This window comes from Acartia tonsa, chromosome 15 (genome assembly GCF_053477335.1).
Source record: "Acartia tonsa isolate MP-2025a chromosome 15, ASM5347733v1, whole genome shotgun sequence".
In the NCBI taxonomy this organism is placed as follows: domain Eukaryota; kingdom Metazoa; phylum Arthropoda; class Copepoda; order Calanoida; family Acartiidae; genus Acartia; species Acartia tonsa.
Window position 1 is genome coordinate 2,763,266 of NC_137274.1, and position 24,568 is coordinate 2,787,833.

General features: G+C 34.3%; 1 protein-coding gene across 1 annotated transcript in view; it reads left to right on the forward strand.

Moving 5' to 3' along the window:
- Nucleotides 1–19,156, forward strand: part of LOC145307552 (uncharacterized) — a 34,321-nt gene extending 15,165 nt beyond the window's left edge. Inside the window, exons 7-24 of the mRNA XM_080150009.1 lie at nucleotides 10–52; nucleotides 122–190; nucleotides 980–1,047; nucleotides 7,973–8,074; nucleotides 8,216–8,281; nucleotides 9,062–9,119; nucleotides 9,551–9,647; nucleotides 9,898–10,029; nucleotides 12,632–12,669; nucleotides 13,352–13,385; nucleotides 13,517–13,556; nucleotides 13,940–14,035; nucleotides 16,101–16,199; nucleotides 16,538–16,636; nucleotides 16,808–16,906; nucleotides 17,083–17,181; nucleotides 18,185–18,283; nucleotides 19,131–19,156. Coding sequence (XP_080006135.1) covers nucleotides 10–52; nucleotides 122–190; nucleotides 980–1,047; nucleotides 7,973–8,074; nucleotides 8,216–8,281; nucleotides 9,062–9,119; nucleotides 9,551–9,647; nucleotides 9,898–10,029; nucleotides 12,632–12,669; nucleotides 13,352–13,385; nucleotides 13,517–13,556; nucleotides 13,940–14,035; nucleotides 16,101–16,199; nucleotides 16,538–16,636; nucleotides 16,808–16,906; nucleotides 17,083–17,181; nucleotides 18,185–18,283; nucleotides 19,131–19,156 — 1,364 coding nt within the window. The remainder of the gene's footprint in view (nucleotides 1–9; nucleotides 53–121; nucleotides 191–979; nucleotides 1,048–7,972; nucleotides 8,075–8,215; nucleotides 8,282–9,061; nucleotides 9,120–9,550; nucleotides 9,648–9,897; nucleotides 10,030–12,631; nucleotides 12,670–13,351; nucleotides 13,386–13,516; nucleotides 13,557–13,939; nucleotides 14,036–16,100; nucleotides 16,200–16,537; nucleotides 16,637–16,807; nucleotides 16,907–17,082; nucleotides 17,182–18,184; nucleotides 18,284–19,130) is intronic.
- Nucleotides 19,157–24,568: the final 5,412 nt, after the last annotated feature.

Below are 24,568 nucleotides of genomic sequence, written 5' to 3' on the forward strand. Positions count from 1 at the left end.
TTATTATAGATACAGATATAGAAGAATATGACTATGGAGAAAGCATAATTAGGTATAACAATGCTAATTTTATCTAAAAAGACAATTATGATCAAATACATTTAATTAATTGATTTTTCAGAAATGTCAGTTATAGATGGACAGGTAGAATCATTGGATATAGATTTAAAATTCATCCAGATAGATATAGGTAACAAAATAAATTGAAGTGAAAAGCAAATTAATATTTTCTGTAATACAAAAACATATAGAAGTAAAAATATAAATTGCAAAAGAATAGGTATCAAGAGATCTTGCTATTTTTTTGCTGGTTGAATGCCAATACTCTCGCAATATTCAACCTAATTTTTTGTTTTTAAACAATAAAGTCATAAAAATTTTGATTGCAAATGTTGTAATTAAACACAAGTGGGAGTTCATAAATAACATTCTAGAATGCAAGTAAATATTACAGGGTCATCTTAGTTTAGGTTTTTTTTACTTTAGCAAAGCATTTAAACAAAACTAAAAATATTAGTTTAAAACAATATAAATGTTTAAGTCAACCTCCAGATCAAGGTGAAAAATTTCCCTGCAATGATTTTCCTTTCAGTATAAGAATAAAAAATTACAGCTGTTGATAGATTTAATATGTAATATGTTGTGTTGTAAATAAACATTGCATGAATCTTAAGGGATATGACACTGAATGATATATTGTTATACAACCTCAATTATTGTAAACAAAATAACTCCTTCTATAGATTAAGATTATTAGTGAAAAGGTTTGGACACTTAATCCAATTAAATTCCTTTAGTGTACTCAAAAGGATTTGTGCCAACAAATAAAATAACTTGGTTATGGAACTTGGGTAACCCCTGTGATTTACAGTTCAATATCCTATCCTTGGACTGTTTGAGTGTGGATGCACATAAGATGCTTTTAAATCCATGATTTACTTTTGACTGAAAAAATTTTAATATTATTTTTATATTTTAGTTTTACTACTGAAGATAAAGAAATAGTCAGAAGACAAATGGAAATAGTGGAGTCACAACTTCCAGAAGGTTTTAAAACTGATAAAATATTTACAAAAACAATTGTGAAAAAAGAGTATAAGAAGCTAATACTAATCTTGTAGCATCCATGTAGAAGCTTTAGCTTAACTCAATAATCATATTCACGTAAATTTTTGTAATCAAGTCATGAAAAATTACTCTGTTTAATTTTCAGCACCCATATTTCTCAGTGAATATTAGTGATTAATAGGGGAATTTTTTACGGGCTTTTTTTGAAATTCAAGTAGTGCAGTTGCAATTATTATGCCTTTTGGTGAAAAAACACTTGTGTAAAAATTTTAACCATTTTGGACAAGTATTATGCCCAGTAATTTCACTATGAAATTTTGACGCCCTCAAGACCTATTCAGGGAGCACTATGAAGCCTTAGTTCTGATGCTATGATTTTTTGACCCCCATAAGGGGGGCGTCAAAATTTCAAAGTGAAATTACTGGGCATAATACTTGTCCAAAATAGTTAAAATTCTAACACAAGTATTCTTTCACCAAAAGGCATAATAATTGCAAATGCACTACTTGAATTTAAAAAAAAACCAGGGAAAAAAAATCCCCTAGTGATTAAGGATGCTTCATAAAATAAAATTGAGGAAAAATTCAAATTTGATGTTACAGAAACTATACAGAAATATAATGACCATTTATTTGGGCAATTTCTATTCTGTTTCCTAAAGCAGTTATATAGAAGATAATGTATAATATTTTTACTTTGCCTAAATATTCTTGTTGCTTAATACATGATTTCAAATATAATTTTCTCCCTACAGGGAAGAATGAAAAAAAATATATTATAAAATGTAAAGTTATCCATAATGTTACAAATCAGCCCAGTAATACAATTTTCAGTAATATAGAAATATTTTTTTGAGGAAAAAAAACTACAAAAAAATCCTAAGATCACTTTGTCAATAGGAAAGATGAAATTTTATTAATAAGTTAGCCCAAACATAATCAATCATGCACACTTCACTTTTAATAAATATTGCATTTCATGTATGTTTTTGTCAATTTCTGAAATATCATTTTATCTAAAAATAACATTTGGCTTTAAAGGGTTAACTAAAAAAAGTCAATAAAAGAACAATGCAATGTAACAGATTTGTTTTAAACACAAGAAACAATAAGGTATTCTTAACTGTATTGTTTTGAAGTTGAATAAACTGACTGAAGCATATTTCTAAATACGTTTTCATTCTTTTCATGTTATGCAATTATTATTTTATTGTGACATCTATTGAATATATTGTATTCCTTTTTTCAAGCAATTCTATTTGCTACATTTTGGAGATAAGCATAACTATTTGTTAATTTTTGGTAATTTGTGATCTGCTAGTTACAATTTAAAAAAGAAACTTCAATGGTTATTTTTACTAAAGAATTTAATGGACCCAATAGACAGGCAAAACATTTTTCTGTAAGTGTGGTAGGGGTGAAGCAGTTTAACCCTACTGAGCGAGTTCGATTCAAAAGAGCCCCAAGCCTTAAGGATTCTATCAATAAAGTACTACAAGTAGTTACTGTTTAAAAGATATATTTGAACTGAATGCATATACAACAAAGTTACTAGTTTATATACAAAATAGATTATAAATGGGTTAGGTAGAGAAGGGTGTGGGGGAGATGGGGAGAAGCCCCATCCAGGTGAGCAGTAAGGTGGTAGGCTCCCGTAGGGGGTAAGGTAGACGTCTCCCAGAAAAGGGTAGGTTGCTGGGGGCATGAAGGGGAGAGGGGCAGCGCCCCTCCCATTATCAGCGGTGTCCAACTTGACCGCCACCTCTGATGTGTAGACAATGGCCAGAAAGGGGCTGGGCAGAATTGTGATAAGCTGGGATTAGCGTCGGGGTGTTATTTGGTAAACACGGAACATCACATACCCTGGAAAAGGCTTGTCCGTATGCCGCCTACCACAACAAGGGCTGTGGAACCATCGGGACATCAGGCCTTGAACCATGGTGGGCGGCAGACTCTCCCTGGGGCACAGCACGGTGTAGGACAGCTCGGGCCACACAGGCCCCTCAGGAAACTCAGTCTGGCTGTGGTTGGTAATCAGCATGGTCAATTCTCGGTTGGCTCGTAGCTGAGGGTTGGTGACAGTCAAGCCTCGGCGCTGGAAGTTAGGCCTCGTCTGGAGAACTATTTCTGTCTCAGCCGGCAGCTTGACATGGAGGCCCAGGCTCACTCTAGAGGCCCCTAGAGGGGGGACGGCGATGGTAGTAGGCGCGTAGAGTTCCATGGGGGCGCCTGCCTTGTCCAGGTTACTGGGGGCCTTGGCTCCAACTCTGGTGGGTATAGCTGTCATCTGGAGGGGGCACATTGCTTTGGCGTTGTCCTCAGGGGCCGCAACTCCATCTCAGTGGCTGCTTCTCGTCCTGGGGACTCGCTGTTGGCTGGCAGAGGCTCCATGTCGGCATCTGGGTTCCATATTGCGTCGGTGGGTAGCACCGGAGGGGCTGTTCCCAATTCTGCAGGTTGGCTGGTCAGGTTCTCTTCTTCTCCTCCAGGGTGGTTGGTCCGGTTCTTAGGTATCTCAAACTCTAGTTTGTCCGTTGGATTACATATGGCGCCAGCTGGCGGCGCAGGAGCAGGTCCAGACTGCTCTCCTCCTTCTGTAGGGTTGCTGGTCAGACTCCAGTCCACAGCTGGCGGTGGCAGGACAGTGACTTCGGCTGGTTGGTACAGGGGCAGTTGGCCAATGGTTCCAGGTTGACTGCTAGCTGGTACGGTTGCTGCAACCGTTCCACCATTGGACTGGTCCAGGAGTATCCAGCTTCTAGGGTCTCGGACAACGCTGGCGGCCACCTTGTCTCCCCTAGGGTTGTCGTGGACGGGGGCAGGTAGGAGACTGGCAGTTAGATCTTCAGTGTAGGGATAGGTCAGTTCTCTGTGTCGGGGGTCAGCGCCGGTCTGGAGGTCCGGCGGGGGTCTGGCTGGCCTCTGGGCATACAGCTCCCCAGTCCCTGCTGTGAGGGGACTAAAGGTACCACATCCTGATATCTCTCCCCTAGCTGGGAGGTGACCTGGCACTCTGTCTCCCTCTGGGCTAGGACAAGGTCTTTGACCATTGGGCTTGTTACTGGGTGCATCTCCTCTCTCTCTCCAGGCGGCTTCTTCAAGTTTGCTGAAGGTGGCTGATGTCGGTATTCCTGGTTCCCACACATCATCAGCTGGAGGCGTAGGTTTTGGAAGGTCTCCCCTGGCTGGCAAGTTCTTCTTGGCTGGCCTTGGACAGTGGTGTCTGGCTAGAGGTGACCACTCGTTGGTGAGTTGGTGAATCCTTCTCAGGAACAGGCAGGTTGGTCACTACTGGGTCTGTGCAGAGGCAGGTGGCCAATCGTCTCACAAGGGCCACTAGGCCTCTTAGGGAGTGGTGTTCTGCTATCCCCTTGCACCTCTGATCCAGTCCACAGCAACCGTGGTGACAGGGGCCACCTCTCCCCTCATCACATCTCCCATTGGGGGGCTTGTCCCTTGGTGGCACTGGGTCAGGGCAGGTTGAGATGCTGCAATGGCTGGCAGCTGCTCAGGGCTGGCCTGGTGATCAACCTCTGGTGGCCTCTGGTCCGCCCTGGGGGTCTTGTACCTCTCTCGTAGGCAACCAATTCTCTGGCAAGGGTTCGAACCCCCTGAACCTTGGTCAGGGGATCTTCTGGGTTTCTGTGATAGCGCCGGATATGGCAACAGGCTGGATGCCTGGACTCTTCTACGCTGCCATATACCCCCGCTGCTGTACTCAGTTGCTGACTTTCCAATCCGGGTGAACATTTGTAAGAATATCGAGAGATGTAGGGGTAAGAGCCAGGTACAACCACTCAACATTAACAATACGATGACCGGCAGCCAGATGGTGGTCATTGATGCCAGGTGGTTGAGGGTCCCAAGTTGGCCATCCCTGACTTCTTGCTGCACGGTGGGACGTCTCATTTGTCTAAGGCAGGCAATAAGCTGGGCCAGGTGACCAGGTAGTTGCGGGTCCGAGTGAAAGGACTCGGTTGCAACAGGGCCTCCAGGGGCAACCCTACCGTACGGTATGGTTGATGTCACATGTAGCTTCCTGGCGGGCAGTCCTGAGGCTTGTGGTTGGGGTCCTCCCCAGGCCTTGATCCTGTGGGGGCCTGGACTCTCCTCAGGGGGGCTGGGTGCCTGGTGCCGGGTGATGGCCTCTTCCTATGGCCCTGGGCTCTATCGGGCTGAAGCTTCCATCCTCCTGGGTTAAAAGGGTAATTGTCCTGGAGCGCTAGGTACCTCCATCTTGAGCATGGGGTCTGTCTCCCAGGATTCAGTCTTGTCCAGCTCCAGGTCCGCCTGGAGTCCTACAGGTTCTCCCCTGGCATGTAGACGTTGGGGTGGATTTGTGGAAACCTCCCGAACATCAGGCTTGACTAGCTCCCTAGCCACAGGGAGGCCAGCATCCAGTAGGAGGTAGTGCTCCCCAACCTGCTGCGCTGGGACAGCCAAGTGGATTGCGGCCTGAAGGGGTCAGCCAAGTAGCTGGACGGAGACCATTGTGAGGCTGCAGGCCAGTAGGGTGACTTGCTTGGCCGTGGTCAGCGGGGCCGCGTGCCCGTTCAAGGGGAACACGGCATTCAAGGTGTGCGTAGCCGGCTGCGACTTGACGGGCTCGGCTTGGTAGGAGCACTCAGGGATGGATCCGGGAGGACACGGTTGGCCGTTGATGAAAGTATCCTCAGTCAGGAAGGCTTCCGGGATGCAATCTGTCTCCGGGAAGGCTGTTGGCGATTCTACCGCGGCCGTGTCTGGTACAGGTGGAAGGGTCACAGCCGGCAGGTTGGTTCCCTTGCTGGCGGTGAGGGCCGTGTCCACCCAGTGGGTTCCGCTCTCACCAATATGGGATGATTCTGGGTTCAGGCCCGGCAGCGGCTCCTTGTGGCTTGGTTCATGTACAGTGTCGTCACGGGTGGCCGACCGTAATTGGACGGGCTCGGCACCGGGAACATCTGGCCATGACTTGACAGGCTCGGGCTCGGTGGTGGCCGGCGGCGACTTGATGGGCCTGGCACCAGGGGCGTCCGGCTGCAACTTGACGGGCTCGGACTTGGCGGGGACCGGCCGCGGCTTGACGGGCTCGGTCTTGGGGTTAGCCGGACTCCGCTGGCCGAGCGCGGTACCAGGGGCCTCAGGCCGCGACTTGACGGGCCTGGCCCCGGACTTAGCTGACTGCGACTCGATGGGCCTGGTCCGGGACTTGGCGGTCTCGCGGTCCACTGGGACACTGTGGAGGGGGATAAACTCCCCACGCACCCACAGGCAGGGGGTCTGCATGTCAAAACAAAGCCTAGTTCAGAACTCACACAGAAAGACTCCGCCTAAGCTCAGTGGGTGCGAGAGATTCCTGACCACAGTCACGCGGTACAAATGGAGGATGAGCGAATGGCTCACCGCCATATAGAGCTCGCTTAGTTTGCCAATTACCTGGAGGGGCTGCCCCTTTTCATTGGCAGTTATGATACACGTACGTGTTGGAATCAGCAGTTTCTGCATGCCCATTACGTGCATGAGGGACTCGGAAATTACTGCAGACCCGGGCATACGGTTGCCGGGGTCTATCATTGCGTTGACCTGCACGTACTGGGCAGGGTCGTGAGTGGGGAACCGCACCCTGATGTGGAAGGGTAAATCCTGGCCACTAGACAGGGGGTTCTTTTGTTCCGCTGGCGTCTGGCGGAATTTCGGCGACGGCCTGGCCGCAGCTATGGTGCCCTCTCCTACCATAGTGGGGGCACAGAGCTCCAGAGGATGATCTGGAAGTGGTGGCGGCAGGGAATACTCGTCCTGCAAGCGCCGTGGGTTCGTGTCCTGGGGCTTGTCCCAGCTACACAGGTGGATCTGGAAGCGGTGGCGGCAGGGAATACTTGTCCTGCAATCGCCGTGGGTTCGTGTCCTGGGGCTTGTTCCAGCTACACAGGTGGATCTGGAAGCAGTGGCGGCAGGGAACACTCGTCCTGCAAGCGCCGTGGGTACGTGTCCTGGGGCTTGTCCCAGCTACACGGTCGATCTAGAAGTAGTGGCGGCAGGGAATACTTGTCCTGCAGGCGCCGTGGGTGCGTGTCCTGCTGTCCGTCGCAGGGGGTAGGCCTTACTTGTGTGCTGGAGCTTCCCAGCCACACATTGCCTGCTCAGGGGGACCAGCTAATCAGCTGTCCGTCTCGGGGTCTGGGCTTACTCGTGTCGGGGTGCTGTCCAGCCGACACGTTGCCATTTCGCAGCTATTTGGCCTGCTTCGGCCAGTCATTTGGCCAGTCATTTGAAGCCCCATCCAGGTGAGCAGTAGAGTGGTAGGCTCCCGTAGGGGCTAAGGTAGACGTCTCCCGGAAAAGGGTAGGTTGCTGGGGGCATGAAGGGGAGAGGGGCAGCGCCCCTCCCATTATCAGCGGTGTCCAAGTTGACCGCCGTCTCTGATGTGTAGACAATGGCCAGAAAGGGGCTGGGCAGAATTGTGATAAGCTGGGATTAGCGTCGGGGTGTTATTTGGTAAACACGGAGCATCGCATACTCTGGAAAGGGCTTGTCCGTGAGCCGCCTACCACATAAGGTCTACAAATCTGATTTATTATTTGGGCTTTTGGTGTTGTAAATAAGAGTTTATAAGAGATATTTGTTTGATTATTTAGGCTTAGGCATTAATTGTCACATTTACAAATTAGATTTTTTGGCCTTGAAATGACATATGTTCATAAAGATCTTATTAAATATAATTTTTATGCTTAGGATAGGACTGTAAATTAATTATGATAAAACCACAGGAGATTCATAAACACTTTAAATAGAAATTAATTCCTAAACAGCCAAATTATAAAGAGTAGGAGTTATCTAATTAACAAAACTGTTTTTTTATTAAGGTCTAGAATAAATTACAAATATCATTATCAACATTAATTCATCTTACCTCTTACTTTAGGATGTATGAGATTTATTGATCTAGACCTGAATTCAAAATTAAATCTAGAACAAAAATTAGAAGTTACAAACTGGAAGAGAATTTCATGCCGGGCAACTATAGGTAATTCTCATGTAGTTAGACATGCTGAAAACAAATAAATTATAAAAAAATTTTATAGTTTTATAGTTTAAAAAATTTAACACGTAGCAGTCTGACTCTGATCTACACACATTGATTAAAATGTAAAATTTCCATTTTCAGGAACAAAAACAACAGGAGGTTTACCAAGATTAAATCTTGGTGATGCACAATGCTTTGAAAATAATGGTATTTCTTATGTTTCACTGTTCATGTTTCATTCAACGAGTTTCTTATTTTCCTTTGAAAATTCAAACATTGGAGAAGACATTACATAAGTAAAACACAGGAGTGTCTTTTAATTTATTTTTATGACAAAAAATCTTTTAATTTCTAATCAATTTTAGTTCAAAGATTTTTTTTCATTATATTAAAATTTTCAGAATAAAATTGTCTAACAGAAACTTATTAACATAATCCAATTTCTTCAATACATGTAAAATAACATTTTCAAAAAAAACAATCTTAAATATCTTTTTTCACAGGCTGATTTTTTAGAATTGGTCTGTCTGTTTTTCCAATGTAAGTTCTATTGAATGGCAAAGTTTTATCAAATATGTTTTTAAAACCATCTTACAGGTTTTTTAAATGCCTAATCCCTGTGGAGGGTTATTTGTATATTCATATCTTAACCTAGCCTAACCTGTGTAGAAATACATAAACAAATGTTGTTAAAACCTTATTTTAAAAATATTATTGACACTCCTGCGTTTTTCTTTCAAAATATCCACTCTGATATTTCTTGCAAAAATCCTACATTTACCCCACTCCTGGGTTTGTCAAACTCTGATGTTTAGGACTCCTGCATTTGTTCACTCTTACAATTGGAATTCCTACATTTGTAGTCTTCACTAGCAATTTTAAACTTTTTCCACTGTAGATTTGTAAAAAAAAATTAACTTATTAACAACTTCTAATAGAATAATAGTAGTTTATGAAAAAAAGTTTAATAACAAAATTTATTATTAGGAACAACAGTTCTTCATGAGATTGCCCATCTATTTGGTTTTATACATGAACAAAACAGGTTATTAAAAGCAAAAAAATAATGACCATTTATTAGGGGAGAGGTAGTGCGGGGGAGGGGGGATGGAGGCAGCAGAAAATATGAAATGTGTAGTCCAAAATTTCAAATAACATCTTTTCAAGAGTATAACAGTTTTATTAACCCTAAAGGAAATAAATAACTAATGTCTTAGATAAATTCAGAAAAATAGGTACTTTAATATTTAGGTAGAATTTGATTAGCTATTAAGAATTGAACTATTATTATTTCTGAATACTTCCAAGGTGTAGCAATCATTTGGGACATATTTTGTAAAGCTACGATCCAAAATTGTCCATTATATTTTTATGAATAATTTGGCAAATATTTTGAATAAGAATAGATAATAAATTCCAGCGACATAGAATTTGTGATCAAAATGATTTCAATTTGCAAATGTTATTTATTTTTAGACATGACCGTGATCAGTATGTTGAAATAATACATGAATTAGTTATAAAAAATTCAACAATGTCAGTAAAAAATGAAACTCATGGAGAGACACACCAGGTAATTTTGTTATAACTGTTTGATACTTTAGATTAAAAATTTGTATTGTTTTAAGATATATCTTAAAACTATTTGATTTTATCATTTTATCTATTTGAATCATTTGTTCATAATGCACAAAAATTGTTCTTAGTTTTTTTTATATTTTTTGAATTAATTTAGCAACATCATATTGGGTATAATAAGTGTCATACCTACAGGTCATTCAAGAGCAATATGTTATTAGTGAAACAAAATTATATCTTTTTAGACCCCGTATGATTACTTCTCAGTAACCCATTATCCTGAGACAAAAGGGTGCCTTGATGACAATGTGTGTATAAAAGTAAAAGAGCCCTTCAAAACATATTTCAATGAAAGTGGATTGCTGAAAGAATATCCAGTAAGTTTGTATCTATATATTTGTACTTTTGTAATGTTACTTTTACTACTTGAAATTTATTTTGTTTAAATTTGACAACTATTTCAACTTTTTTCCATTATTATCTCTATATGGGCACACCCTGCCTTAACCATTTAAAGGATAGAAAAAATTTACCATCAAAACGGACAATGCAGCGTTCAAATAGGACCTAGTGCCAAGTAGAATCCATTGAGCATGAAATCCTAGCTGCTCCTTCTTGGCAGAAATTTCATTTTTAAGATTGAAGGTGAAAAACACTCAATTCACCCAATATACAAGGTAATTCTACTTTTAATACAGGAAGCACAAAGGTGTTTTTGTAAATTTTGCTCAATAGGATACTTTTGTGACACAAATAAAAGCTTATTAATGTAAAAATCAAAGAAACAGTAGTGATTTGACTCAAATTTGGTTAACTTGTCTTTGTGTTTTAATTGTTTTCTTTTTAATATCAAACATTAAGGTATAGAATTCTTTACTTATTAAGAATAGAGAAAATTTAGAGACATACTCTCTAAATCAGCCAATAGAATAACCATGGAAGAACAATCTGGCTAAGTTATTGGTAGAAATGTGTAAAGATTTTGACAGAAAATAGATATTTTTTTTGCATTTCTTAAGACAAAGTTAGCTTTTTAGAAATCATATTGTTGAAAAATTTCTTTGCTGTATTGCTGGAATGGATCATACATAACAAAAAATAAACAAAGGTGTTTGTCTGCTAGAATTTATCTTTTAAGCTGAAAAAGTATAGGACCAGAGATATTTTAGATGATTATAGTGCTAAGATATGACTCTACAGGTTATCGGATTACTTACATGTATGATTAATATTTCTATAATATTCTATATAATTCTAATAAACTGCCAAGTAAAAATTTGTAATAAATCAGTTTCTATTAAAATTTATTATATGAATTTGCTAATGAAATTGAAGACCAAGTAATAAGGTAGGTATCTTTGTGAAATGTAACTAATTCTTTTTTCAAGTTCTCTTCTATATTAAACTGCTGTAAAGCTTTCCGCTTAATAATAAAAACTTAATGCTTTGGTGAAACCTAAGGTCTGTGCTGAGTGCTAATATAAATCCCAATAGATGGAGTTATAGATTCTTCTAAGTGTGTGATATTATATTTTCACAAGACTTTAGCTGGGAAAATGATACTTATACTGGTAAGTTTAATGGCAATAAGCCCCAACCTACAAAATCTACAAGTTCTTGTTTCTGATATGGTTGAATCAAACAGCAACTTTTGATTTATATTTGATCTAAGTAAGTTAAATTTTATTGGATAGTGTCTGATTACAAAGAAATTTGATTGCTTTAGTTCCTCAGACATCCAGAAGTTATTTCCCTATCCTCAATGTTAAGTACCATTTAGAGATGCTGATCTTCTACATCAAATATACTGAAGATCTCAATCATGATAAACATTGCCACAGCACAGCAAAGGCAAGTCTTATAGTTAAAGAACCCTTTAATTAAGCGTTTTGTTTCAAAAGGTTATCATGGTACACCTTTTAAAGCTAAAAATTTCATTAATAAACATGAATTTCTGGGAGAAATTCAATACAATCTGAACTTGACAAAGCCAAAGTTTAACTCAAATTTGAACTGTACATTGATTGTAAACAAAGCTTTAGAAAGTAGTTAATACTAGTTTAAGCTCAAGATTAAAGTTATCCCAAGTATTTAAAGGACAAAGCTTCTATCCTTTAAGGGTTCTCAGTATTGTTCATATAAATTCAACTATTTTTCTACACTAGACCTAACAATCGGCCTCTAATTGTAAAATAAGCTCCTATTTTGTGAGTTTGCATGCCTCATAGATGCAATACAGACTTGAGTTGTGCCACTTTTCTATATATGATGCATTGAAAGTCCTCAACATCCTTTGCATACTGAGACATAGTCAAGGTGTGCCATTTTTTCGTATATGGTGTAGAAGGAGAAAGAGAGGAGATCAATAGGAATATTGGAGATTCAAGAAAAAAGGGGTGACTTATGCTGTTTCTCAAAAAAGTTTTGTACTGATGAACTGTTATTAGACTTATACTTTACTGTAATTCTGATATTGAGGAAGTTTATACCCAATATCAGGTAGCAAAAGCTTATTGTAAAGTAAACCAAATTATAACTATTATTTCTTTAATTAATAACATTAACTTTAAAATTTTTACATCAAGCCTATATTCTTGGTATTATTTTTAGTGGCTTTCTTGGTATTTATATTTTTTTTATTAAGGGGCTTCTTAATAGGTCAAATATCAAACTACAAATCCTCTATTTAATCTGGCTTCAAATATCGAATCTACACAAAAAATAAGTGAGAAAAAACCTATAATATTAACTATTCTATGCTTTTAAGAGAAAATAAATGTTCCAAAATTAAGATGTACGTGGTTCTTTACTAGAGATATTTTCTTGTCAAATATTGTAGAATTACCCTAGTATCCGTGGCCTTTGTAGTCAGGAAGTAGAAGTTATCACTTGTCTAATAATAGTTAAATCTTACCCAAGAACAGTTATTTGTGAAATATCCCTTAATTTGGTTTAAAACTTAAACAAGCCTATTTTCAGAGCCAATTATCTCCAGTGGATGTGGTTGAGATTTCGAGGTATATTTTTTAAAAGTGTTGTTAATAAAACATCTTAAGACTATTTTTTTAAAGTGTTATTAAGTGGTCAGTGAGCTTTTTTTAAGCTTAAAATTTTGATAATTTAGTTACTAATTTTAGAGTAGCTTCAAATTGATCATTTGATTGATTTATGTAAACAATTTTTCTGCCTTTATAGAATCTAGGGATAACCGTCAATATATTCATTATATTTTTCTAATGGAATAATATCAACAAATATTGCCACAAAAAGAACTTTTATTTTATAATTTTGGAGAAACAGCAGTGGCTGGCAGCTACATAGCACAGAAGATGCTGCTGAAATTTATATTATAAATTTACCTAAAGAATTCTGCAAAAGTTGTTCTAGGTTCAATTAAGAATAAGAAAATTATAATGAAACAAAGTTTGTTAAGTAAAAGGTTGAAGAAGCAAAATATAACTTTGACTGACTTATGACTAAAGGGGGCTTGGTTTTGCTTGGGATTCTAGACCCCCACATGTTTACTGACATATAGTCAATTTTGTACCCATGATAAAAAAAGTCAAATCTTTAGCTGTATCCACCGTATTTGCAAAAAAAGTTTAAAAGAAATTTTTGAAAAAGAAAAAAAGAAAAAATTTATATTTTTTTCTGAGTCATATTTCTTCTTTATAATTTTATCTTATGTTTTTAATTTAGAGCCTATGAGTGTAATGTGACTGATGAGATGAATGTAAGATTTACTTTATTTTTTAATGAAATTATTTTACTGAAAAAAAATTTATATGAAGCCCTAATGTTGATGATAAAATTTACTTTTGAAATTAAGATAGGAATGATTTACTACTAATTATAAAATTTCAGGAGAAGTATAAGGAATACAAGAAAAAGCTAGATGAAGCAGGTTAACAGAAAAAATGATAAATATAATGTATATAATACAAATTTGTGCTTACATTGCAAGAAAGATAATTAGCAAAATAGATCTTTTGATAAGAACTTTTATCATAATCCAATTTATATTCTTTTTGAAATACAATAGGAATAAATGGAGGTTTAAGGATTTGGTTTTATATCCCATCCATAATTTATATGGTATCCTGACCATTTAAGGGTACCAAGTACATCCTTGCCTGACTTGTCTAAAGAGTAAACAAACAATAAAAAAATTACTACTCCCTTTCACTAATTTTAATTCTAAAAAAATTTATGTTGTTATTAATGTTCTTATACATTCTTATTTATAGATAGTTAGATTTATATTTCACAAAAGATTAATTTATGTAGGAAATCTTCTTCTTGATGCATCAAAGGCAGGACTATTGGAGAAAGTAAAGTATTATATATCCAATGGTGCAGATGTGAATTTAAAGGATAAAGAAGGTAAGTAATTTTTATCTCTAAATCATTATCTGCACGTCCAATCATCCTTCATCAATATCATTGTTTTACCCAGTCTTTACATTTAAAGGGAGTGTGAACGTAAAAATTTTTCATCTGATTATCAAATCTTAACATTGCATTGTCTAAGCCCATTTCACTACACTGATCAACCAAAAACGTCCTATTAACAAAAACATGCAGGAATAATGACTTGACTTTATGGTATTTTGGGAGGAAAAAAGGAAAAAACAGGGAAAATCTAAACGTTTTTTTTCTCATAATGTTTGTAGGAATATTTAACTTGTCATGTTTAGTTGAAACAATTTACTTCATTTTAAGGCTTTTATGATATAAAATTGCAAATTAGTTTTTTAATAACATAGTAATTAGGTAATAAAGATCTATTTTAAATTCATATTATTGACAAAAAAATACCTCACTGTCTACAAAGGGTTGATTCTCAGAGGTTATTTGAAATAATGATATACCTTTTTATTGTGTTGGACAATAAATAACCCACTTAGGAGAATTAGTTTACATTTTCATCTGACTGTTTATAAAGAAATATTGCACTTTTATCAATTTCTAAGTAACTATACATTAGTTTAAAGCAAGGATTATGTTAAAAGTCAGCATAACTGTTAGAAAAAATAGAGAACTATGTCAAAAAGCTTAGTTGTTGCTATAGAAGGAAAAAAAGACAATTAACTGCACATTTTTATAGTCCAGAAATTTTTTCCCCAATCTTAGAAATGATAAAAATCGGTGGAAAAAGCCGTTTTTAAGGAAATAAGAGACAGTTTTGCCCTATCTTTGAGATTATATGAATGAGATGAAATTAAGATTTGATAATTTGATGAGAAACTTTCTCGTTCACAGTCCCTTTAAGTAACAAGCCAGAACATACTCTAGAACTAGTTGATTGATAATATTGATTAAAAAGTGGCTTAGAATTACTTCTTTGTAAATACTTTCTTTCTTTAATTTTAAATTAAAACATTCAGTGCAGTTGTTTTTTAATTAATTTAATTGTCTTAAATTACAGATGTTTCCCTAAACTGCCTCTTGAGCACTTAATCCCACCATTTTTATGTAATTGAATATAAGAGAGGGAATTAGTTTTTTTTTATTTTTGGTCTGCTGTTTGGTAAGTTTGTATTGGTTAGCCCTGCATGGTTAGGCAGGGAGTAAGGTAGGGGACAATGGATCGAATATTCAATTTTTAGGAGTCGCAGACTTTGGGTACTGGCTTAAAGGGAATGTGCACAAATACAGCAGATTTTGGCTGACTTTGGGTACTTGCACATCAATGCCTTGCTAACTAGCTGAGCTAGTTTTGAATATGCAGACAGAAAAATTTGTTATTAATGGCTGGTTTTAACAAATATTTTTTCCCAAGAAAATGTCATTTCATGTATAGAAACTCTACTGTGATATTTATGTATAAATTAATCTAAGAACCGCTTGACTTTATGTGTCAGTTAAAAACATATGAGAAGGGTTTAGGTAGTTCTAAACAAGATTTTTCAAGTTATTAATTACAGAATGTTTACTACATTGTGATGTATTGATAATTTAATTTTCAAGTAAATGATTTTTTTCTTAGAACTAATTTTGTTCTAAATTAGGTTACCATAATCCCTTTACAATTTTGGTAATATTTTCTTGATAAATCTGGTTTTCATTGCTTTTCAGCGAACGCTCTTAAATTGAATTAATTGCCCATTGTCCCCTCCCTTACTCCCTGATGGTTAGGGCACCACAGTTGTAGGCCCTTCAGTTTTAGGAATCCTCTGCAGACATATAATACAAGAGTTATGGCTAACCTTCTTTTTTTCAATTTAATTTTGAAATATTAGTAGGTAGAGGGGGGGGGGGGTAAATGTTTGAAGTACATTGAGGTAACAACAAAATTAACTGAAAACTTTGAGATAAAAGCTACAAATAGTCATGGTTAGTTAATTTACCCAACTTATCCACCACTTATTACTTTTCTATTTCTCTGTGTATCTATAATTCTACTCTAAATTACAAAATATAATAAATCTAATATATTTATATCTAGGATATACAAGTCTTATCTTGGCAGCAGAGGGAGGACACTATGAAGTTGTGCAGCTCTTATCAGAACATGGAGCTGACATCAATGCCAAGAATAAATGGGGTTAGTTACATAATATTTTTATAATACTATATTTCCATCACATATATCTATCTACCTGTCTATACATATATTACAAAATTATACTTTTCTATATATATTTCCCTGTGTATCTCTAACTCTATTCTGAGAACATGGAGCTGACATCAACGCCAAGGATAATGATGGTTAGCTACATTAATATTATTATAATACTATATTTCCATCACATAAATATCTATCTAACTGTCTTACTATTCATGTATTACAAAATTATACTTTTCTATATATAACTCCCTATGTATCTATAATTCTATTCTAAACTACACAATACATAATAAATCTAATATATTTATATCTAGGATGGACAAGTCTTATGAGGGCAGCATGGAATGGATATACTGATGTTGTGAAGGTCTTATTAGAACATGGAGCTGACATCAACGCCAAGGATATAATTGGTTAGTTACATAATATTATTATCATACTATATTTCCATCATATATATCTATGTATCTATCTCACTATACATATATTACAAAATTATACTATTCTATATTTATTTCCCTGTGTATCAATAACTCTTTTCTAGACTACACAATATATAATAAATCTAATATATTTATATCTAGGATATACCAGTCTTATGGGTGCAGCAGAGAATGGACGTACTGATGTTGTGAAGCTCTTACTACAACATGAAGCTGATATCAACGCCAAGGAGTATAATGGTTAGTTACATTAATATTATTATAATAATATATTTCCATCATATATATTTATATCTATATCTATCTCACTATACATATATTACAAAATTATACTATTCTATATATATTTCTCTGTGTATCTATAATTCTACTCTAAACTACACAATATATACTAAATCTAATATATTTATATCTAGGATGGACAAGTCTTATGTGGGCAGCAGAGTGGGGACACCATGATATTGTGCAGCTCTTATTAAAACAAGGAGCTACTGTCAATGATAAGAATATGGATGGTTAGTTACATAATATTCTTATAATAATATATTTAAATATCCTTCTATCTATCTTACTTAAATAAAAATTATACTTTTCTATATATATTAGTAAGTTAGTTATAAAATTATTTTACTTTATTTCCGTCATATAAATCAATCTATCTATCTATCTATCTATCTATCTATCGTCCTTTCTTTCTTTCTTTCTATCTATTGTTCTGTCTGTTTATCTATCTATCTATCTATCTATCGTTCTATCTATCTATCTATCTATGTATCTATCTATGTATCTATTTATCTATCTATCTATCTATCTATCTATCTATCTATCTATCTATCTATCTATCTATCTATCTATCTATCTATCTATCGTCCTTTCTTTCTTTCTTTCTTTCTTTCTTTCTTTCTATCTATCGTTCTGTCTGTTTATCTATTTATCTAACATTCTATTGTAAATCTATAAAATTTTATAACAGAGAATTTTGGGAGGATATTTCTATCTATCTCTTTAGGAGAGAAGAGGTAACATCTCTCTAAAAATTTTACTTTTTTGTGGGGTAGAAAATTAAGTACTAAATCTTTTGAACTTACTTGTTTCATGGTGATGTGCTTAACTTCTTTTAAACTTAATCCTTAAAAGTCAGACCTCTTTCTGCCCTTTAATTGGTTTTGGGGAAGTGTCCTCCTAACACCTCATCTCCCAAAAAAAATGTGCATGTCCCCTGTTTAATATAAGTTGGTCTGTCTTATTTTGTTTCCTTCGACCTTCAATTTAACAATCTTTATTTTCTAAAAAAAATTCTAAATTATTATCCCCCTTCAAACCCTAGTGCACACCTTTGATAGAAATATTTCCTTTATAATTTATGAAAAGAAGCTCCCTGTAAAGGAGAGCCATAAATAGACTATTTAGATTCAATATTCATCTTTTTGACTTTTATTCTTTAATGCCCCATATGTATTGCAAGATTTGATCTACAGTCATATCATTTACATATCTAATAAATTATCAAATTTCTAGGTAAAACAGCTCTAGATAAGGCCCTTTTTAATTATGGATGGCAGAATGAAGAAGAGAAAACCAGAAAAGCTAAAATAGCAGAAATACTTAGAGGACATGGTAAGCTTAATCAATCTATAGATATAATTTGATTATTCTTATATAGTATTATTTGTCTGTCTATCTAAGTCTTAAAATTTCATAAAATAAGAAAAATATTTTGATCTGTAATTAAATGGTCAAAACAAACAAAGAAAAGAAACAAAATACAATAATATTATTTTATTATGTAGCAGTATACATAGTCAAAATATGTATTATATTAATTAACAGTATTAAAAGCATAAATATTCATATCCTTATGCTAAAGTAACAGGAAATGTGTCTGTGAGTCTGTCTACACCAAGGGATCTTACTAATCGCTGAGCCAATATGGTTCTCCTTTACAATGAAGCTTATCATAGGTTCTGGGAAGGTTTATAATTATTTTGGGAGAGGGTACTAAAACCCTCCGAAGAGAAATTACCCCTAGAAAAAAATGACCACCCCACAAAAAAGAAATGAATTAACATTGTATGGGGGGGGGGGTTGGCACTTAAATCAATTAAATCTTTCCCCTAACATTTAAAGGTAAAATGTAATAATATGGGAGGAAATTGTTTAATTTTTCTCTCCTACTCCTTTATCCCTAAAAATTACAATGTAAAAAATTTTTGTGATGAACAAAGTTGTAGCTAACTTTAAGATGAAACCAAATTATTAAGAAGATCTTAACACTCAGTTAAAGAAACAAGCATTTCATAGTTTACAGACATAGTAAGAAATATCAAGCTTTATAGATCACCCTTTGCATGTTGAAAATTAGAATCATTATTCAAGAATGATCTTCTTGCTTTTAAACTCTAGTATCATATATACAAAATATGTTCTAGTTTAAATAAATTTTAAAAAACATAATATTTTTTAGGTGCCAAGAGAGGAGTTGAGATATAATTATATAAATTATAGGTAGGATATTTATCTATGCATATAAATATCAAAAAGTTTATATCTATCTATTGGTCAGATACATCTATTTTGACTTATCCTTATAATAAAGTAACAGTATGTCTGTCTATTTGTCTGTACCAAAGGATCTCACTAACCACCAAATCAATCGTGTTCTCCTTAACAGAGTAGCTTCTCATAGGTCCTGGGAAGGTCTATAATTATTTTTATGAATTTCCCCCAAAAGTATAAACGAATCAAATTAGTGTTTTTAGATATCTTTAGTTTCAGACAAAAAATCCTTTTTGTCTCTATTTGCTTCTATTCTGTTTCCTTATCCTTAATCATACCTTATGTATTCTGTATATCCTTATAATAAAGTAATAGGATGTTTGCCTGTTCAAAGGATCTTGTAAACCACAGAACTGATCGGTTCTTCTTAATAGGGTAGGTTCTCATAGGTCCCGGGAAAGTTTTAATTATTTGGGGGATGGTAACACCAACCTCCCAAGAGAAATCACAAAAAAAATATAAAAAAAAAAATTTTATGTGGAGACTTAAACACAACATAGAATTTTTTTTCTCAAATTAGATATTTGAAATAAAAAACAATTATTTAAAGTGCCACTATTGGCCTCTAGAGGCATAGCTGCTACTATTTTTTAAACTAGTAAATAAATAATATTTCAGGACTGATCACAATCTTCCAAAGTCCTTTGCTCTGCGTTTCCAAGATTAATACATAAAAATGTACATCACAAAAAAAACTTTTAAAGTAGTTAAGCCCATTTTTGTTTCAAATGTTCTGCTGAAGTTTCAAATTCTTTTCTTGGATGATGGTCTTATTTCAAATTTGAATAACTTATCATGAATATTGAACATACTCTCCCTTAATCTAATCAATGAGAGTTTAAGTAAGATTAAACATTGAATATTTTCCTATTTATTCCATAATTAAATATTTCTAGCACACTGTAAATTGAAAAACTTCAGAATAAATCTTTTTTATGATTATATAAAAAGTAGCTTTTTGAATATCTAATGCACTTACTTTAGAGGAAGAAATAGTTTACTAACTAATTAGATTTTTTTGAATATCTAATGTATAAACTCTAGGGGAAGAAATACTTTACTAACTAATTAGATTTTTTTCTTGTTTAAATTTCTTGATTAGATTTTGGTAAGGTTTTGGTATTCATGATATTTAATTACTTTTTATTATCTTTAGTTATGTTCTATACTGTCCCATATGTATGTTTGTAAACTTTTACCATCATGGCTTAGAATCTAATTCATCTGAGCTGTATTCAAACAAGTTCTAAACCATGATGGAAATACATATCTATAGTATTGTTTTATAGAAATTACCCACATTCAAATTTAAAGAATTTATTACATTTTTTTGGATAAAGTAATTCAACTTTAATTTCAACTATATAATCTATAAAACCATACTTTAGATATTTAATATGATATGAAGTGCAGCAACTCTATAGCTAGTGTATCAATAATGTTGTCAGGTTTGTCCAACTAATATACAGCCAAAAAAAAGGTTGAATGTGTCTTACTTTCTTATTGAAGGATTTCAAAAAAAGGAAACATTATTTAATCTACTTTAGTATTAAAGATATTGAAATTTTAGAAGATTATTTATGGAAAGATAATCTATTTAATGCTGCGCTATTTATTCATATAACTTTTAAATATAAGAGGGGAGGGGAAGTTTTGACACATTTGTGTAAACAGTGTGTACAGGCTTTATCTTTGGACTGAGAGGATAGGTTATTAAAGATAAAATCATTCTTATATGATAAATTTCCCCCAATTTTAAGATTTTTTGGATAGGCCTCCAGGTTCATGAGCTGCAGGCCTCCAGATTCAGGGGCTGCAGGCCTCCAAGGGGTCTCTGGACAGGCAAAAATAAAAAAAAATCAAGGGTTAGAGGTCAACTTATAAAACAAAATATGCATATTTTTCAATGTTATTTACATACTTGAAAACAAAGATGTATATTTTGTTTTATAATTTGACCTTTAAAGGACGCCTGCAAGAAATATCACGCTTTAACTGCTGAAAGACTGCCACAAGTAGACCCAATACCCGAAATTTAAAGGCTTCAGCTGCAATAACAAAAAAGTTCTAGGCATTTCAAAATAGCATTTTATGTACAATGAAAATTTTGAAATATTTACAATGCTTATAAAAGAAAAAAACAATATTAAATTACGTCGCCTAGACACAAAATTATGACTTTATCTTTGTCAGAAACTTAGATTGCAGGTAACTGATTACATTTTTACAATAAAAACACCACATCTCATAGTCAAAATCCATGAAAAAAATTCGATTTAAATTGCATTTTTAAACGAAAATCAAACGGAAACAAAGGGGGAAACTAAGACAAGCTCAGCTGTGATTGGTTGTTTAGCTGATTCAGCCTTCTGATTGGCTACAGTACAATCGGTACAAAGCAAGTTTAACTTAATTTTTTTTAATGATTTTGACTATACAAATGGATATTTTTATTGTAAAAATATAATTAGTTACTGGTTGCCTAAATTTATGACAAAAATAAGCTTATAATTTTGTTTCTAGGCCACGTAGTTTAATTTCAAAATTTCTAACATTAGCACTGCAATTCTTTCAAAATTTTCATTGTATATAAAATGTCATTTTAAAATGCCTAGAACTTTTTTGTTATAGAAGCTGAAGGCTTCAAATTTGGGGTATTGGGTCTACTTGTGGCAGTCTTTCAGCAGTTAAAGCGTGGTATTTCTTGCAGGCTTCCTTTAACTCTTCAAAAAAAAAATTTAATTTTTATATTTACCTGTCCAGACACCACCTGGAGGCCTGCAGCTTCTGAACCTGGAGGCCCATCAAAAAAAATCTTAAAGTTGGGGGAAATCTATCAAATAAGAATGATTTTATCCCTAATAACCTATCCTCTCTGTCCAAAGATAAAGCCTATACACACTGTTTCCACAAATGTGTCAAAACTTCCCCCCCTCTAGTATTTAGCATGTAAGGTTATATATATTTTTGATAAGTATTCAAATTTCCTTTTAATTCTTTAAAAAAATGAAATATTTTTTTTTCAAATTTCATGATAATCATAGATTTAAAAATAGATTTGAATATTTATTATGAATATTTTGATTTGATTTCTGTACAAAGCAAGCCTGTAGCCAAATTTTGATAAAATTTCTTAAAAATTTCAAGTGTTATTTTAAAATTAGTTTTTTTGTATTTAAAAAAAATTTTCCCTCTAAGATTTTTGTCAAATTAGCCCCTAAATTATTAAATTTAGTATTGAGATAGAAATAAACCTGGATATTACCACAGGCATGCTTTACCGACCCGGAATTAATTGATATAAAGAATGTAGAATAATGATTTGGCCACAATTAGTAATTTAGGAATTATTAATTGTTCTCTGTATAAATATGTTTTAATATACATTTCTTTGCATTATAGAGTTGTTTTTCTATAATTAACAAGGATGACAACATCCACAAAAGCAAAGCTCTGAAACGGTATGACAAACAAACATTAACACTTGTAGAGTGTCAGAACTGAATATATATATATAAAATTTGAAACAAAATTGTGAGTAAATTTGTTGAAAAAATACTTAAATGCAGTATAATACAGTGTGTTTTTTTTATGAGAACTTTTTTGAAAGCAATTTTACCCCACTTATAGTTATCAGAAATAAATGATTAATGGCTTATTTTCTTTGTTTTTTAAGGCAATTAATAGAACAACAAAAAAATATTTCAGTTTTTATTTAAAAAGTACAGTAAAATCTAAATTTCAAACCTTAGGTGTCAACATATAAAAATGGTTTTAGCGCATTTTTCTTTAAAAAGTGGATTTTCTGTAGTCGACTTTGGGGGGCCAGTACTCCCTCCCTGGTTGAGATATGACCTTCAAACTTTGATATGTTCTAGTACATGTCCCTTATAGTATCTGTATACATTTTTAGCTCTATATCTCAACTTTGAAGTGTTTAGCAGCCATTCTTGCAAAAGGTTGATTATTTGAGCATAAGAAAAATGCGCTAAAACCATTTTTAGATGTTGACACCTAAGTTTTGAATTTTAGATTTTACTGTACTTTTTAAATAAAAACTGAAATATGTTTTTGTTGTTCTATTAATTGCCTTAAAAAACGAAGAAAATAAGCCATTAATCATTAAATTCTGATAACTATAAGTGGGGTAAAATTACTTTCAAAAAAGTTCTCATAAAAAAACACACTGTATTTAAGGACATAATTACTTTTTTAGAACTTCATTATAGAGATGCTTCGCTAATAACATTGTATTTTGTTGTCTAAGGAATTAGTATTCCAAATCTCAGATTAATCGGATCATTATATCACACTGACATTTGTTGTTAAAAAAGTTAAAAATCATTTTCAAAATGGACGTACAGACATTCTTGACACTTTCTAAATCATACCTAACTACTACAGAAATCACCATGCAAAGTTTGAAATTGATGGGACAATTCTAACATGCCTAAATTAATGAAAAAGCTATGCATTACAGACGGACCAACCTTAATTATAGAAAAGCTTCGCTTTTAAAAATGTGTTAAAAAAACAATACTAGGTATACTAATACTAGAGTTGGCTCGATATAATTATCTCCCTATTGGCTAGTTTTCTATATGCATATCTATTTCTCAATAAATATATTTTCCTCACCCGGCATTACTATCTAAAAGAAAGTAAATATTCAATAATTTAAATGATTTTAAAAAGATTTTTAAAATTATTTTTTTTTCTTTACATTACCTTCACCAAAGGGTTAATGATGATGATTACAATTTTAGTTTAATATTTGAACACACAAAGTGTCGCCACAATCGAATTCTTTTAAAACAGAGTTTTCTTAAATTTATTATATTATAAATTTAAATTTTCTTTTTTATGATTAGAAATTAAATACATCAATATAAGGTAAATAGCAACATGAAATGAAAATAATGAATTTATTTTTGATAAAGTAAAATAATGGGTCTTATCGTTCTAGCCAATGAGAGTTTATTATGGATTATTGGAGCACTATGAGTTATATACATATATTCCTTGGAAAACTTGAGCTCGTTTATAGACATTTATTTCCTATATAGATCTGACATGGATCTTGAAGCAATTAAGCAGGCCGTTTTGTACATGTTAAAAATTGGAAGATTTCATTAAATAAAAGTTATTGCAAATATACTTAGTAAATAAAAGTAACATGATGTCTCTGAGTCTTTGTATATGTCTGTGTATTGTGTATGTCTGTCTGTGTGTATTGAACCATTATTGTCCAGGGGAGGTTTATAACTATTTTAAGGGAGGGTAAAACCATCCACCCAAAATAAATCAACCCTAATAATTTTTCACCTTTTACTTTTTAATTTAAAA